The sequence below is a fragment of a genome, unplaced genomic scaffold (assembly GCF_019419815.1).
Source record: "Pyrus x bretschneideri cultivar Hongxiangsu unplaced genomic scaffold, Pyrus_bretschneideri_v1 Contig35, whole genome shotgun sequence".
NCBI classification, from domain to species: domain Eukaryota; kingdom Viridiplantae; phylum Streptophyta; class Magnoliopsida; order Rosales; family Rosaceae; genus Pyrus; species Pyrus x bretschneideri.
Window position 1 is genome coordinate 2404754 of NW_025999668.1, and position 16771 is coordinate 2421524.

General features: G+C 36.8%; 2 protein-coding genes across 8 annotated transcripts; both read right to left on the reverse strand.

The window, feature by feature from the left end:
* Window positions 1-1080: 1080 nt before the first annotated feature.
* On the reverse strand, window positions 1081-5362 carry LOC103960233 (probable dolichyl pyrophosphate Glc1Man9GlcNAc2 alpha-1,3-glucosyltransferase). Its single transcript, XM_009372669.3, has 4 exons — window positions 4479-5362; window positions 2897-3103; window positions 2111-2348; window positions 1081-1533 (listed from the first exon to the last, which is right to left on the reverse strand). Exons 1-4 carry the CDS (start codon window positions 5232-5234, stop codon window positions 1130-1132), a joined length of 1605 nt encoding a protein of 534 aa, XP_009370944.2. The 5' UTR covers window positions 5235-5362; the 3' UTR covers window positions 1081-1129.
* Window positions 5363-7275: 1913 nt separating this feature from the next.
* Window positions 7276-15726, reverse strand: LOC103960234 (26S proteasome non-ATPase regulatory subunit 12 homolog A). Of its 7 annotated transcripts, none has more exons than XM_048591781.1 (13): window positions 15599-15726; window positions 14864-14931; window positions 14570-14764; window positions 12112-12219; window positions 11903-12007; window positions 11645-11701; window positions 11325-11521; window positions 10139-10238; window positions 9752-9864; window positions 9486-9639; window positions 9324-9401; window positions 8459-8710; window positions 7276-7969 (listed from the first exon to the last, which is right to left on the reverse strand). In XM_048591781.1, exons 2-12 carry the CDS (start codon window positions 14864-14866, stop codon window positions 8492-8494), a joined length of 1329 nt encoding a protein of 442 aa, XP_048447738.1. In that variant the 5' UTR covers window positions 14867-14931; window positions 15599-15726; the 3' UTR covers window positions 7276-7969; window positions 8459-8491. The 7 variants fall into 7 exon arrangements, with proteins under 7 accessions (XP_048447738.1, XP_009370945.2, XP_018506147.2 ...); XM_009372670.3 differs by lacking the exon at window positions 7276-7969 and adding an exon at window positions 8123-8370; XM_018650631.2 differs by lacking the exon at window positions 7276-7969 and having other exon boundaries at window positions 8123-8710; window positions 15599-15725.
* Between the last annotated feature and the right edge of the window lie 1045 nt (window positions 15727-16771).

Below are 16771 nucleotides of genomic sequence, written 5' to 3' on the forward strand. Positions count from 1 at the left end.
GAACAGTGATGCAATACGCTAATGATTTTTAGTATTTATATCACTGTTCTAAAAATCCTCGCCTAGCGTCACTTAGGCGAGCGGCTGGTCACCGCCCCGATTAATGCCTAGGCATTTGAAAATTAAGAAATGGTGCCTAAACCTGCAGAGGTGCCCGCCTAGCCCGCCCAGGCACTCACCTAGGTTGAAACTCACTTAGACAGAAAATAGATAACATCCATTTTGAATTTATTTTTTTCAATAAATTGTAAGGGACTTGTTGAATACTTAAATGAACACACATTATAGGCTTGTTCCCTATGTTTTCATTATGTTCCAATAATTCATAATATATATGTCATTATATTTTGTAGTTTATGATGAAATTATATATATTTTAAGTATAAACAGACACTTATTTACATGAAATATAATAGATTTACTTAAATCCGCCTTGTCCGCCTAGGCCCTAGCCCGCCACCCGACTAGCGCCTAGCGTCTTTTAGAACCTTGATTTATATGTGGGTATTTCAATAATTTCGGTTTTGTGCATGGTGTGCATGGCTTGTGCATGATTTATGTCCCAAGATTAAGAAAGTGTCCCCTTTTAGGGTATTTCCCTTCTTCTTTTAAGCCAAAATCCAGTCCAATAGGCAAAATATTTATCACAAAATGTGTCCGGCCATGTTTTCATTGCTCCGAATCCAACAGATTGATTTGTCACCTCTAATGACAACAAACAAATATTATACTTGAGAAATCCAATTAAAGGTACAAGGTCAATTAAGTCCTGTTTCACGTATGAAATGACAATCATTCTAAGAGTTTTGAAATGAGGACAGAAGCCTTTTTGGGTCTCGAAAACTAATTTTTCTTAAATAATCCGAAACTATTGAATTGTCCAGGAAACGAACGTAAAAATTGACTTTAAGAAATCTAACATTAAAGATTGTTTAAAAAGTCAAACTAATTGGTAGGCTAGACTCCCAAAAACTCCTCTAAAGCGGACGCTTTTTCCAAATTTCTCTTTATCTCTTTATACACGCACATATGTAAAAAATATTTTGAGCTAGTAGGAAAGGAATTAGAATCCACCCAAAATTCACTTCATAATACTATATTAATTAAGATAACGTCAAAACCTGAACAATCACGAATCAAGGATCCATTTTAATTGCCAAATGAAAGAGTACATGACCCCTATTCCACAGTATGTTGAGATAAGCATGAGGGGTATAAAAGGAAGCTTATCACCAAAAATGATGGGATGCAAAAACTGACCCCAAATCTCAACCAGCAACATACTAACCAAATAACTCCAGTGAACCCACCCAATAACAAACCCTCCTTTCTGGGCAGCTCCAACAGAACGTCTCTTCGATTGAAAATCATCATCTTTTTTCTTTCCAGAGTTTGCCGTTTCAAGGGCAATCCCGTTAGCGAATTGTGCAGAGAAACCTAACCACATAAGCGTGGAGTGTAGTAACAGCAATAGGACCTTTACTGGATACTCCTGGGCTTCATATAGAAGTGGGAACAGTGAGTAGCAGGACACTGCACATGAAACATGGCTTAGAACTTTTAGTGTATAGGTAGGAAGCCAATGATCAATAGTACAGATAAAAAACCCACATTAAAACTTAAATTGGAATACCGTTAGTTACACTCGAAAGTGTTGCTAAACAGTACCTGTGATTTGGGGAAAATTTGCAAAATAAAGAGCTATATAATGCTGAAATCACGATGCAGAAACTTTATTTTTCAAAAATATTCTAAACAGCAATACATATTATTAGAGACCTTAAAACGTTGTCATTTGAATTTTGTCACGACAGACTTCAATTTCAATATTCCTGGGTAAGTAGGAAGAAAACAGTTCCATAACATATTTAGTCATTTTAGGGACAACTACTTCAACATGCACACATTTCAGTTTTACTTCAGCTAGGTTAAACTTCTGACATTTTACGCCAGGTCTAGGATAAAGCTCAGTTGGTAATGCTAACTTATGTGAAGTTAGCATCTGGCAATAGCTCGCAATCCTGAAGCATATTAACCCCCACTCAAACAAATCTGTAAAGGACACCCCCCTCGTTTCTCTGCAAATAAATGAAAGCAAGAAGAAGCATACCAATTGATATCAAGAAGTAATGCCTTGCATTATCCAAACTCTGCACTGCAACAATGGCAAGAGGGATGACAAAGTGGAGTGATGCCTTCTCATGAACGTGCCACCCAAACATAAACCCACAAGTATATGCATAGGCTACCCATCTGGTAATCAACGATGGTCGTGGATGTGTCCAAGCTTTAATGAGACAAGGGGTTAAGGAAATCAGAACCAGGATAAAGGTTGTCGCAGGAGTGACCTACCATTTCACCAATTTACAAAAAATTAGGTCCCAAAAACATCAAACATGTGAAAGAAATAAAAATCTGTATTTATCTTATTTTATCAGTTAAGATAACCTAGTCCTAAGCCTGATAAGTAGAATATCTCATCTCATCAATCAACAGCACTGAACATACTAACAGGGTATGAAGAGCCTTCTTCCTTCTGCTCGGTCAGAAGCTCAAGCTAAAGGTCAAATACTGACACATGGACTCAGGGTGATTGGTGGACCACCCGAAAAACAGTGGCAAACAATTGAATTGGGCATTGGGAAGTCTTTAATTACTTAATTTCTTTGCTAGTTCTATTGAGCGTAAGGTAAACAGAGCGTTGATTACAAGAACCAAAGCAGCCTTAACCTACCACCTATTCATACTTACGTGAATTTGTATCGGTGTGCAGACAAGTGAACCGTCAACAAGCAGCACCATCCAACCAAGGGGTTTTGTTTCCCCATTTGATTTGATATACTTAAATGTTATCCTATTATATTGCACCTCCTTCCAGTTCACCATTGAGAATTACCTGAGGTAGTACAGCAAAAGGGGATGAATCCCCAACTAGCCCACCAGTGAATGAAGCTGCTGGTGCTTGAATGTTGAATCCAAGTCTTCCAAGCAAGAAAGCAAGCACTTTATCCAGTATGATATAGAACACCCAAAAATTCGGTGCCCAATAGGCATGGCAAAGTCCCCTTCCAAAAGGAAACATGCGGTGGATAACTTGTTGCATCTGCAAGGTAAAGTTCAACAATCAAATTACGACGCATGAATAAAATTGATGGCATATGCTGTAAAGGTACAAGAAAAATTAAATGACTTGTCCAAGATACATGCAAATTGTTATTAAATGATCAGAGAGCAACATTACTGCATAATTATCTTGGCGTAGTATATTCCCTTGCTTCATTTTGTTAAACATGAGTACCAGTAGATTGGGTGGAATACCTTTGTTCCCACAGTTTCTTTCATCAACGTTTTGAGGTTTAAACGATTGAGGCAGGAGTTTCGATTTTCATCCCTCTCCTCACTAACTACGTTTAATTCATATTGTAGATATAAGGGTCATAGAACAGAAATATGGGAAACTTAATAGGCCTTCCATCCCATGGAAGGAAGGACTGAACCCTAAACACTAAATCATCACCAAGAAATGTCAAGACACGGATACATATGGTTCATATGCTAATGATGTGAACTATATTAGCTCCAAATGGGGTAGCAGTTTCGTGGAGCTCATCAATATTGTAGAAACAGATACTTAAATAACAACTTTCATATTATTTTTATATGTCCACTTATCATTCTAAGCTAAATCTACAAGAAATAGAAGGATACTCATAATTATTCTTTCATAACAAATGGATGAATAAGCAAACGAAAAATAGTACTTCAACGATTAAAATTAGCTTCAAAAGAACCATATCAAAATTCTGAAGACAACAACACCAAAGGGATACCAAAATCGAAACCTATACCACAACTGATCCACATCCTTCCCCCTTTCTCCCTAAAAATTCCTCTTATTACCCTCCTTCCATACCACCCAGAAAAAGAAGGTTGTACAATGTGAAGTTCTTAATGTAAAATGTGCAACAATTTTCAGTCACTAGCTCTCAAAAAATATGAATCAGAACAATAATTGATATGCAATATCATCTGCTTTTCCAGTCAGTTTTCTGTCACTGAAAATCTGTATCTTTCCTTATGTTCATGGTTCGCACAACAAATGCTAATACAACTTTACTGTTGCTAGGAAACTATGTGGCTTTACGATGGTAATGCAATATTATCGATTAATCAAGTTAACAAAAGAAGATAATATTTCAGATGATCTTCATCTTCCAATAGTAAGATACACAAAAAACAGTACAAAGAGGTGCCAAACCTAAGAAGTCCCTTACTATTTGTTTGCAAAGTATTAACAAATATTCAGCTCTCCTCAAAATTCCATTTGAAGGGAAAAACCACCGAGCTATTCATTGTTTGAACGACAAGTCACAAGCAAAGACCAGAATAAATATGAGGTTTCTTAGCAGTAGTGTAGACTAATATGAAGATTGCAAAGAACCATTTCAAAAACAAAAAGCCAGAGCCGGAGAGATTACCTGCCCATGATACACAAATGGGGCATATGCCAATGCAAAAACAGCCACAACAACAGTCCCCAAAACCGAAAGCCGCCAGAAACCCCTCACCAATCCTTTCCAGCAATAATGCCTCAACAAGTAAACAAAATAAACAGGCGCCGCGACTGCAAACAAATGCTTGAAGCACAATAGCACAGCAAAAATAAGCCCACCCATCAAGTCCCTCCCTTCCTCCAAACACGAAAGCGAAATCAATAAAATCCCAAGCAAAAACCCATTGTACTGGAAATGCAAATGGTCCACAATCACAAGCATTGGCGACCAAATCACCAATACCCAGATCATCTTTTGCTTCATCGAATCCGAATTCCTAGTCAATCGAAAAACCCCATACAAAAGGCACAAATCCGATAAGATTACAGAGATTCTTTGGAAGTAAAGCACTGTGTTTGAGCTGTAGTTCAAGCCCTTTTGGAGGTGAACGATTTGTGGGTCGATGAGATTGGCGAAAACGGAAAGGAATCGCTCGAAGTAGGCGAAGAATGGCGGGTAGTCGAGGGTCCAAATGCTCGTCTCGTCGGAGTACCATTGGGAGAGAGGGAGAGAGTGGGTTATGCCTAGCCAGTGGCGGTGGACCTCAAAGTCTGTGCTTTTGTAGGCTGGGATCAGAAGCAGCTTTACGCAGGCGGAGATGGCGAAGAACCACCATAGCTCTGTGATGGGGTTGCGGGGTTTCGGAGGGTTTTGAAGTTTCGGGGCGGTTTGAGCTTCCATGGAGTTGAAAATTCCGTGGAAAGCGAGTTGCGGGAATTGTAAAGTTTTGAGGGGAAAAGAAAGGGAAAAACGTGGAATTTGAAGGCGTGTAGAATTATGGATTGGCTATCGCTTTTAGCCACTGTTTTAAAAAATTCCGTTTAGCGGCGCTTAGCCCTAGGTGGCTGGCGGCAGTCCAACACTCGATTAATTCATGATGTTTGAAGATTAAGAAATGGCGTTTAGATTTATTTGTGCACTCGTTAGACAGTTTATCGCCTAGGCGCTCGTCTTGCCTATTCAAACCTGTCTAAGTGTCTACCTAGACTCGCATAGGCACTCACTTAGGTCGCAACTCTTATTTAGATAGAAAATAGGTAACTTTCATTTTGCATTTTATTTTATTTTCAATAAATTGTAAGAGACTAGCTGAATACTTAGAAGAACCTACATTATATGTTTATTTTCCATGTTTTCATTATATTTTAATACTTCTTATTCTATATGTCATTTTACTTTGCAATTTATGTATCTTAATGTAATTATTTATTTTTCAAATATAAACGGGCACTATTTTACACAATCTATAATGAACTAATGTATCTCATTTAGGAAAAAAAAAATAGATAACTATTTATACAATATATAATGAGTTTACTTAAATCTGACATCTCATTCAACAAGTCCTATGGCACAGGGAAGTTGGTGTTGTTGATTTCTTCGTAGGTCTTGTAGATATCCCAACCACCCAAGTGGTCTCGCACGTGCTTAACTTGAAAGGTATCCAAGGTTGTATCCTTCAGTGTGCTCCTCTTCAACCACCTTCTTATGGGCTTCATGAAGGGCTGCCAACTCCCATTTGTGCACGTCCGTGAGCTATTGGAGATTGCAATGCGGCTAGCCATTGCGTTTGAAATTTAGACCTTGATGACAAGAGCGTCATCGTGGGGTGAGTGGACGTTCTCCAAATCCCGATCGGAAAACGTTAGGATATTGGAGTCGATTGGAAGTGGTTTGCTAATAGTTGCCACCATCCTGGGCTTCTTGCATGCCACCTTTGTATCCTTGTGGATCTTCCCCAGGTACTCTTACTCCCCATAAATGCAGTTGACATTGAGTGTTGGACCTTTGGCTAGGTCTTAGAATTTCAAGGATTCTTGAGCTCTATGGGGCTTCTTTCGTGAAGCCTCAGGAGCATAGCGTCAACTCTTCGCTCGTGAGTACAGAACAACAGTTCTTGTTGTGGTCTGAATAGGCATTGCCTCTGCTACGGGTTCTATAAAATTGGAGACGTCTTCCTTTAGGGCCTTCACGTGCTTCTCGAGGTCAATGATTCTTGCGTGCTTTTTTTTTGTGAGACATTTCGGAGCTTGTCGACAGTCGCGTAAATCTGTAGCAAACTCTCCCAAATTCTATCCATGGGTGGAGCATCCTCGTTGGTGCAATTACACCGTGGGGACATTGCTGCAGTCATAATAGTATAGAGTGATTTGCTCGAAAGGTTTTTAGTTCCTCTCAATAAAACCACCTATTACTGAAACCAAACACGCGCACCATCGTGAGTGGTGTGGATGCTCGAATTTGTTTACCTATAAAAGAATTCACAACCGTGAGTAAGGCTAGGACCGAGGGGTGTGCAAGTCAAATGCTCTCCGACGGTCAAGCCGAAAATTAAAGCCAAAACACAATCCAAACCGGACTGCACATAATGGTTTGATTTTGTAGTTTTGAAATCGAACTGAAAGTTAAAATAAAATTTGGTATCGGTTCCTAATATGTAGAATCGAGCCGAGCCACATAAAATATATATAAAAAAAAATTAATTGGCCAATTAGGCATTTGGGTTAGTGTGGTTATCAATTTTGGTTTTAGATATTGTAAATTGTTCTTCTATCATGCAAGTGGTCATTTACCACAGTGGTGGAAAAATGTTAAGCCTTTGCATGATGTCGTGGGTTCAAATCCCGTCAATGACTAATCTAACAAGATCCATTGTTCAACCAAAAAAAATAAAAAATAAAAAAAATAAAATTCTTCTCTCACATTTGGGGCCCAAAACAAATTGAAAAAGAAAAACTTTAAATAAAAGATCATTAAATTGGAAACCCAAACCGGAACAACCCTATCAAGCAAGTCCAATTTTTAATGGCCCTATAAGTAGGCCCAAACCGAAACAAAACCATTTGAAATTGAACCAAACCAAAGCCGATTGATTCGATTTCATTTCGCTGCACATGGTCAAACCGAACCAAAAAAAATTTCGGTTTCAATTTTACCCTAAAACCGCTCCGCACTGTGCTCACCCAGAAATTGTATTTGTTCCCACATTGCGATCCCTTGTAGCAATAGGGGTTTTAAAATGGTCCCGGATAAAAACCTAATGGCAACATTCATTTCCTACAGATCCATCAAAACTGATTTTGGTGTAGGCTTGCTAAAAAGTAAAAACTAAACCAAATTAAGTTAAAAACTAAAACCACTAAAAACTTTGGCCTCCGTTTTTACTTTTTGCCAGGTCCGGATCTAGAGGTATACGATATTTCCCCTATTGTATTGAATTTTTTAAAAAAGACGTCAATGCTATGGTTCCCTATTGTTTGATCCAACATTGACCGGGGACGAACCCCAACTTCCATAGGTCCTTGGACTGCCCCGCGCCGGTTCACTGGACCGTTGGGTTACCAAGCACTTGCCCGCAGCTCCTGCCACCCGAAGGACGGGCGGAGCACGTTGTCAAGGATAAAAGAAACAGAAACCTAAGACATTATGGCAATGTTATCGATATGAAACAATCACGTTAAAAACATTACCCAAAACACTCTGAAAGCACAATTCTAATGGAGATATTCTGCAGCAACCATGTATGTAGCACACAATGAATCTTAACAAAGCCAAAGAGCATAAACAAGTGAAGTGAAACACTCAATTTCTCTTTCGAATGCAAAAAACAGATACCATCAATGTTTTGCTTTCATTACCTACTAGCAAACTAAGTGCTCGTAGCTTACAACAATCTTTTAGTTTTAACAAGCATAACGCAAACAAAACAAACAACATGTTACGCATGCCTGATCAGCCCCAGATCAAAACAAAGATTTAATCCAAATGCTTGAATCTGAAAGTTGTTTTAGTCCGCGAAACAAAGATTCGCGCCTACCTCCAAGCATGGTTTAAGGGCATCATTTTATATTATCCATTTTGTTTTAAACCCATTTTAAAGCAAGCCATGCGCAGAAGAATTCTACCTGAAACCTGAAATTTTGTGATACTGAGTCTTCTCAAGCCTTCAGAGAAGCCTTGTGTACCATGGTTTCTTTGTGTATTTGGTGACAGCTCTTCTCGACAAGATCAAGCAGTTTCTCCAAGTTCATAGCCCACGAATTCAGAACGTTGTTGCTATCCTTCGCAGTTTGGAAACAGACTATTCCTACTGGCCTGTCAATCTTGGCCACAAGTGCCTTGGACACAACCATATCGGACAGATGCTTCTCAGCTTCCTGCATAGGACGGGGGCAAAGCTATATATAAAACTAGAATAAAAAAAGAAAAATCAAATATTTCAAATAAGTCCAGCTACGGCATCCTAAACAGTCAGATTATCCAGATAACTCTGTTATCATATATAAATATGTTACATATACAATGATGCATTAATACATTTCAGACTTTTTTTTGTAAATAAATAAAACAAAAGAGAAACCAAACATCAACACATCACAATTAATCAGGATTACCTATGACTTTAAACATCACACACGTAAGGAAATGTAGAGATTAACTAAAAATCACAATAAAAGCAAGAAAAGAGTGCAGACAGAAAATAGAGTGATGCAGAGAAATGGATAAACTATTGAGGGGAAGGACACACAGCACAAGAGCCGTGAGACTTATAACCGAAAGCAAATCACACCAAAATGTTTTAAAACTAAGGCGTGATACTTCACCACAACAGTCTGTAATGTGTAAATCTGGCTGCCAGTGGGGTTGTCTTGGAAATTAGAAGAGATTCTAATTGAAACTGATTATATTCAAGCCTGTTGTAGCTAATCTGAAAAAAATCATTCATCGTAATAAAGATTTAATACTAAATGCAATTGAGCATTAACAAACCTGTATACTCAGACACAGCAGCTCTGCAAGTCGCTTCAAGGTAATTCTTGAGTAGTTCTTGGAAACAACAAGTATGTTCTGAAAAAACAGTAACACATGTCAGAAACAAATTACTAATTGAACAGTTATAAAGAGCAAATTGCAATGTAGGGGAAACTCTACATGTTCAATAATTCTCTGTCTCAGATCTTCAGCTGCTTTGTCGCCCAAAGAGCCTCCAAGCATGTTCTTCTCACTCTCAAACTCATCCTTGTATGTATTCCAAAGAGTGTTCCATTGTATGACTTCCATAGTTACCACCTGTTTCAACAACAACCTACAGCATAATAACAAAGGCAGACATCATAAGTCATAGAAGAGCATATGTTAAATGCGAACCCACAAAGGGAGATGAGCAACAGATGCTAATATGCTATTGTTGAATATACCTAAAATATGGAAGTTCAGAAAGATTCTTATCCTCCAGTATGGAATTGAGAAGGCTTGACTGCATTGGATCATATGGAGCCAGAACCAAGTACCAACAGATTTTCCTCAAGACCTAAATGAATAAAAGTGTCACAAAAGCTCAATTTAATTCAAAGGGATTTTCCTCAAGACCTAAATGAATAGAAGTGTCACAAAAGCTCAATTAATATTTAAAGGGATTTTCCTTGAGACCTAAATGAATAGAAGTGTCACAAAGGAATTAAATTCAAAGGATAATATATATATATATATATAGATATATAACTGAATAAAAGTATCAGAAAAGCTCAATTAAATTCAAAGGATATAATTCTTAATAATAGTATATATATATATGTGAATTTTACCGGTATCCACTGAGCTGAATTCTCCTTAACAGAAGGAATATCGTATATCGCCTTGTAGCAACGGCAAATCTCAAGGTAATCGTTGTTGTGAGAATAATACCTACAAAGGCAATAAGAGAACATCAGTGATCCATTACATGTCAAAAAGTTTACAAACATCACGTAGAATTCAACTAGTTGTGATCATGTGTGATTCTCAATTCTGAGTCACGGGATGCCCTAAATTATGCAACACAAGGGATGATAGGAGTTTGACAAAAAAAGGCTTTTCCAATTCCAATAACAAAAGAGTGCCAACCACTTGTTGCTAGATATTTTTGCTATGTTATCCAAGGTATAATGCTGCCAACAGCAATTTATTTATTTAGACAGAAACAATTCACATAATTATGTGGAAGCCATTCAGCTTCTAGCATCTGAAACTAAAAACGAGAATCATGGATTCATGGACCTCATACCTAATCTTATGAACAAGCCAAAAAAAAAAACACTTAAAGTTATTCATCACGTCAGATATTTCGTTCTTTAAAACTGTTGTGGTTTGTATGGAGCCATGCCAGAAAACAACATTAGAATGGAACAATGTCAGATATTGAACCAAGCTAGTGTTTTGGCCAAATCAGATTCTAGGAACTCCATGCTTATTCATTGCAATGGGTTCCTAGAAATCCATGCAATCCAACATTCACATCTTTGTGCTAGAAAATACTAGGATGGAACTGCTTATATACCAAAGCACCAATACAAAGTATACCTATAAGGGCATATTCATCAATATGATTAAATATCAAGACAATCAGGGAATGGGAGATCCACCTCTTTTTTTTGGGGAATGCAAAACCTCATTTGATTGGTTTTGAATAGCTACAAAACAGGTGAACCCATACCCATTTGCACTTAAAAACACAGAAGGAATCTCATACAGATTCCCAAGTGGCAAAATAGTAAATCAAATACTACCTAATAACAGCATTTCAATATGTACATGATATTCACGTGATATGTAATTTCATGCATATTAAGATGTTTGTCTGAATACAAGCCTACAAATGTATGAGTCAAGTGTATCATATAGCCTCAAAAAATCTAAAGTGGTAGTCAAGCCATAGCAAACCGTGTGAAGATAATATAAACATTTAAACAAATACAGAACAAAAACATAGAATAGGATAAAAACACTCAATACCGTATCATTAATTCATAGTAGATCCGCTTCAACTCCAAGAGCGATGGTATATCAGCAGGAGCTTCTTCAACAACATTGTCACCTTCTTTTGCTTTTTTCTTTTCTTTTGAAGCATCAATATCAAAAACTCTTGGACTGATCTTCCTTGAGAGTATTTGAGCACGAACATAATCTTGACGGTCTAAACACAACCGAACCTGCAAAAATAAATATACGCAGCATGGCTCATAATGAGAACCAGAACTAAGACATAAAAAGTTGTGAGTGTAATGAATGAGTAGTGAATATAAAGAGTAATCTGAAAAGAATTAGATCCATACTTGTTCAAGAATAAAAGCAATCTTCTCAGTTTTTGCCATGGCACCAAAAGTTTCCACCTGCAAAGATTAACGATTAAAAATGAGTGCTAAAAAATGTATTGTCCTTTTTTTTTTTTTTTTTTTTTTTCTAGAGAGCATGGAGGGGAGAGGGAAGAGAATAATTCCATACTGACCGCAATTTTTTTTTTTTTTTTTTTTTTTTTTTCTAGAGAGCATGGAGGGGAGAGGGGAGAGGGAAGAGAGTAATTCCATACTGACCGCAATTTCTTGCATCAAATCAGCAGCTTCAGCAATAAGCCCTTGCCCTTCCTTAATCTTTGCAAGTCTCTTGATTAACCGGGCTCTCTCAATTTCAACATATATCTAAAGAATAACAGTGTTCATGAGAATTTTAAACAAAAAATTATTTAGGTTGAAATTACATAATTTGAACTGGAGGAATGTGAAGCTTTTTACTATAAGTTTACCTTCCCAGCAGAAACATTATTCAGTGTTTTAATAAGCTCTACACGAGTTTCAATATCTGGTGTCTGTTCAATATATTGCATCGCTTGCTGGACCATTGCAGTCACAGCCTGCATGGAAACAAACAACCGAATGAGCAATAACAATAAAAGAACATTACTTCTGGGAATGCAATCAATTGCAACTTGGAACACATATTATCACAGAAAGTGACTAATATAGGATATGCCGATAATACTTAATTATGACCAAGACAAACACAGATAAATGTGCATTGGAAAGCAGTCTTCAGCAATAAAACCAATATTCAATATTCTCTAACCAAGAAATGATGAAAGATATATATTCACAAAAACAAATACATACATATATATATATATATAATGAATTTTTTATATTTTAGTTTTTGCTTCTTCTGAATTAAAAATAAAAAAAAAACCCCACAATCATAGATATCCCAACCACAGCAGTGACTTTGTTCCTCTGAAAGGAAAATAGATACCAGTAACACTTAAATTGCGTTTGGATGAGAAAACTTAAGAATACTACGGATGTATAAATAACAGAAATTGAAATGACAGAATTTTATTATCTAGAATTTGTGAATTTTCTTGTTTGGTTAACCTAAAAGAACAGTGGAATTTAAATATGGAATTAAATGTGTATAAAGTCAATAATATATAATGAGAGACAGTAGTTAGGAAATGTGCTAGTAGAGGTGGTGGAGACGGTGGTGATGATGGTGGGTAGTGGTGGCGGCAGGAGCGGGGGAGACAACGGTATGTGGTGGTGGCGGCAGTAGTGATGGTGATGATGTGGTGACATGTGGTGGTAGTGGCCACTCATCGTTGAGTTATTATGTATCTTTTATTTTAAACTCTCACTCAAGGAAATTTGAAACTGACAACTATTTACATAGAATTTGAACTTGGGAATTGGAAGTCCCAAATTCCAAGTTTTTTTTTTTTTCCACGCATAAATTCTAAATTTCTATGTCTATGAATCCAAACAAGGGAATCGATGCATGTCAATCATTTTGGTCTTTCCGTGAAAACCTCCATTAAATTGAGGGTGGCCACTCATTTTTGAGTTATTATGTATTTTTTATTTTAAACTCTCACTCAAGGAAATTTGGAAATGACAACTATTTACAAGTAATTTAAACTTGGGAATTGGAGGTCCCAAATTCCAAGTTTTTTTTTCCATGCATAAATTCTAAATTTCTATGTCTATGAATCCAAACAAGGGAATTGGTGCATGTCAATCATTTTGGTCTTTCCGTGAAAAACCTCCATTAAATTGAGGGTGGCCACTCATTGTTGAGTTATTATGTATTTTTTATTTTAAACTCTCACTCAAGGAAATTTGGAAATGACAACTATTTACAAGTAATTTAAACTTGGGAATTGGAGGTCCCAAATTCCAAGTTTTTTTTTTCCATGCATAAATACTAAATTTCTATGTCTATGAATCCAAACAAGGGAATTGGTGCATGTCAATCATTTTGGTCTTTCCGTGGAAAACCTCCATTAAATTGAGGGTGGCCACTCATTGTTGAGTTATTATGTATTTTTTATTTTAAACTCTCACTCAAGGAAATTTGGAAATGACAACTATTTACTAAGTAATTTAAACTTGGGAATTGGAGGTCCCAAATTCCAAGTTTTTTTTTTCCATGCATAAATTCTAAATTTTTATGTCTATGAATCCAAACAAGGGAATTGGTGCATGTCAATCATTTTGGTCTTTCCGTGAAAAACCTCCATTAAATTGAGGGTGGCCACTCATTGTTGAGTTATTATGTATTTTTTATTTTAAACTCACTCATGGAAATTTGGAAATGACAACTATTTACATGGAATTTAAACTTGGGAATTGGAGGTCCCAAATTCCAAGTTTTTTTCTACGCATAAATTCTAAATTTCTATGTCTATGAATCCAATCCAAACAAGGGAATTGGTGCATGTCAATCATTTTGGTCCTGCTATGAAAAACCTCCGTTAAATTGAGGGCATTTTTGTACAATCAACCCCTCCACTTGCTTTTCAATTTAACGGAGATTTTTCACGGAAGGACCAAAATGATTGACGGTGGACAAACTCAGGGACTCACTTCTATCGATTTTCAACATCAGGGACCCAAGTGAGGAGTTATGTCAATCTCAGGAACCATTTAGGCCAAATATATGTATATATACAACTCATAAGACAAAGATAGCTACATACATATGTACATACATGATCAAAACTCTGTTTCTTTTTTTTTTTTTTTTAAAAAAAACCAAATAAATGCTCAAAGCACAAAAAATTAATGTAAGGGACAACAGTAACTAATTGAGCACTGTACTAGTACCATTTAAACAAAGACTAAACATTTTAATTGGATGGTTTCATTCGCAAACTTAAAAATACACAATCACAAACAAAGATGCCAAAGAATCTAAGAGTTACTAAAGGTTACCTGCTTGAGCTGACCACGACGTTTGGATAATACAACAATCTGATCATTGAGAGTCTTCCAAGCACCCGCCTTAAAGCAGAGTTCAAGAATGTCAGTGGCCGCCTTCTTGGTTCCCGCTACATCACCAGCAAGCCTCATTTGCTTCTCTACATTCAGCAACTTCTCTATTTGGGTATCCAAATCGCCTCCTCCTTCCTGAAATTCAATAAATTCCACATAAAACATAACAATTCAGGGTCGACAAAAACAGTTAAAAGATTAGAGTTTTAGATCTGGGAAGAAGAAATGGCTTACCATTGTAAAGTTCAAGTAGAAATGAAACCGCTAGCAAAGTCCTCGTACGACGAAAGCAACCTGAAATACTACACGACGATAAGATCATGACTAATGAAGCAAACACATTACATAATCATATTAGTTTTACTGTTTTACTTCAACACATTAAAGGGGCACAGAAAAAAACCAAAATCTGAGCCATACAACCCCCCTTCATCCCTTTCGTTTCCAAGGATATCCCTCACACACTGGTCAGTCCGTCCCTCCTCTAGTCCAAACATATCCCCTAAGGAACTGAATTAATCTAATCTAAATTCCTTAACAAATTAGCAAAAAAAAACCCAAAAATAAATCCTAGAGACTCATAGCCCCAAATTCAAAAGAAAACATAAAATTAAGCTAAAAACAAGCCCAGTTCCATTAGAAATACAATCACAACTAAAACCCATTACAAAAATCAACTGAAGTACCAAAACTATCGCTTCAAATATGAACAATCACAGGCCTGAAACCCTAAATCTTAGTTTTCATGCGAAGATAACAAAAGAGCATCCGAGTGAAAGAATCAGAGGTCAAAAAATCATATTAATAAGTACAAAATTAAACACCTAGATCGTTAGCAAACAAACCCAATCTCTAATTCACGAATCGAAATTCGAAACCGCGCAAAAGCCCCAAATTGAAAGCCGATCAGATTTCTTAATGTATGATACAGCAAACAGAGAACCCTAAAAGAGATAAACTTAAGCATACCTTGTGAATAATTGAGAATTTAGAGAGAGAATGAGAAACAGGCGGAGGAGAGAGAGAGAGAGCGTTCAGAGAGAGAGAGATATAAGTAAGAATTTGAGAGGTCGATTTTTTTCGTCTTTTACTTGAAAATGTTAGATTGAGGGATAAGTAAAAGGAATTTGGGTCGTGTATGAACCTATCTGTATAATACAATACAAGGTATTTCATCTTGGCCCTTGAAAATCATCCTATGGCTATGTAAAATTGATTTGTTTAAATACGCTAATAAGTGGTACACTATTAACCTTAAGATAGTTCTGAACGGCTAGGATTAAATTTCTGACAGTGCCTGGATTGTTCTAAACTAGTGGTGTTAGGGTCCAACTTACAAGCTCAATCATGTCTCAAAGGCCGATTATTGTGAAGGGGTTACAAGTCCAACTTAAATTCATATGAAATATGAAATGAAGAGTGTGCAAATTACAATCATATCACACCAATAAAACAATAGTCTTTTAGACGTCAAGTCCATGCAAATCATGCATATTTATCGTGTCAAGCTTTATTATAATGTTAATACATCAATTTGAGTCACGCTAAGCATGTGACATGCTTAAATGAGCCCAAGTCATGTAATGGGTCTTGTCGAGTGGTTCGTTTTGTGGATGGTTATAAAGTTTACTAGACTTACGTAAAATTAAAATTTTGGAAGACTTTTGGGCCACTTGGGAGCACCAAAATTCTAACCCTTTGATTTTGGTTTCACATGGGAAGGCTTAAGTGAAAACAAATTTATCCTTACCCCTTCCCTTGCAAACTAACTAGGATACTTAGGAAACAACCAAAACCCAAAGTCGAGCTAACCAAATCACATGTTTACCTAGAGTCACGTGCCCATTTTATTGTGCAAAAAAAAAATCTTTCCTTTCCAAGCTCACATATGTTTCCAAAACCCAAAGTCAAGTTAACCAAATCACATGTTTACCTAGAGTCACGGGCCCCTTTTATTGTGCAAAAAAAAAAAAAAAAAAAAAAAAAAATCTTTCCTTTCCCAGCTCACATAGGAAAAAGATGAGAGAAAGCATGGAGGAGCACTACCAAAGATAGTCATGCTGTGGGACTTAGTCTAAGAAAGGTGTTGTGGACTTGGTCCATTAAAGGTGTTATGGGACTTGGTCTAGGAAATAAGATACC

What these genes read in the sequence shown, in the direction of transcription:
- LOC103960234 (XM_048591781.1), bottom strand. An exon ending in GTCGTGGTCAGCTCAAGCAG is followed by an intron (nt 12,220 to 14,569) that starts GTAACCTTTAGT and finishes GTTTCCATGCAG; the next exon opens with GCTGTGACTGCAATGGTCCA. An exon ending in TGCTGTGTCTGAGTATACAG is followed by an intron (nt 8,711 to 9,323) that starts GTTTGTTAATGC and finishes CGTCCTATGCAG; the next exon opens with GAAGCTGAGAAGCATCTGTC.
- LOC103960233 (XM_009372669.3), bottom strand. Translation starts at nt 5,234, where the DNA reads ATGGAAGCTCAAACCGCCCCGAAACTTCAAAACCCTCCGAAACCCCGC. An exon ending in CTTTTGCTGTACTACCTCAG is followed by an intron (nt 2,349 to 2,896) that starts GTAATTCTCAAT and finishes GTGAAATGGTAG; the next exon opens with GTCACTCCTGCGACAACCTT. An exon ending in TTACTTCTTGATATCAATTG is followed by an intron (nt 1,534 to 2,110) that starts GTATGCTTCTTC and finishes TTTCATGTGCAG; the next exon opens with TGTCCTGCTACTCACTGTTC.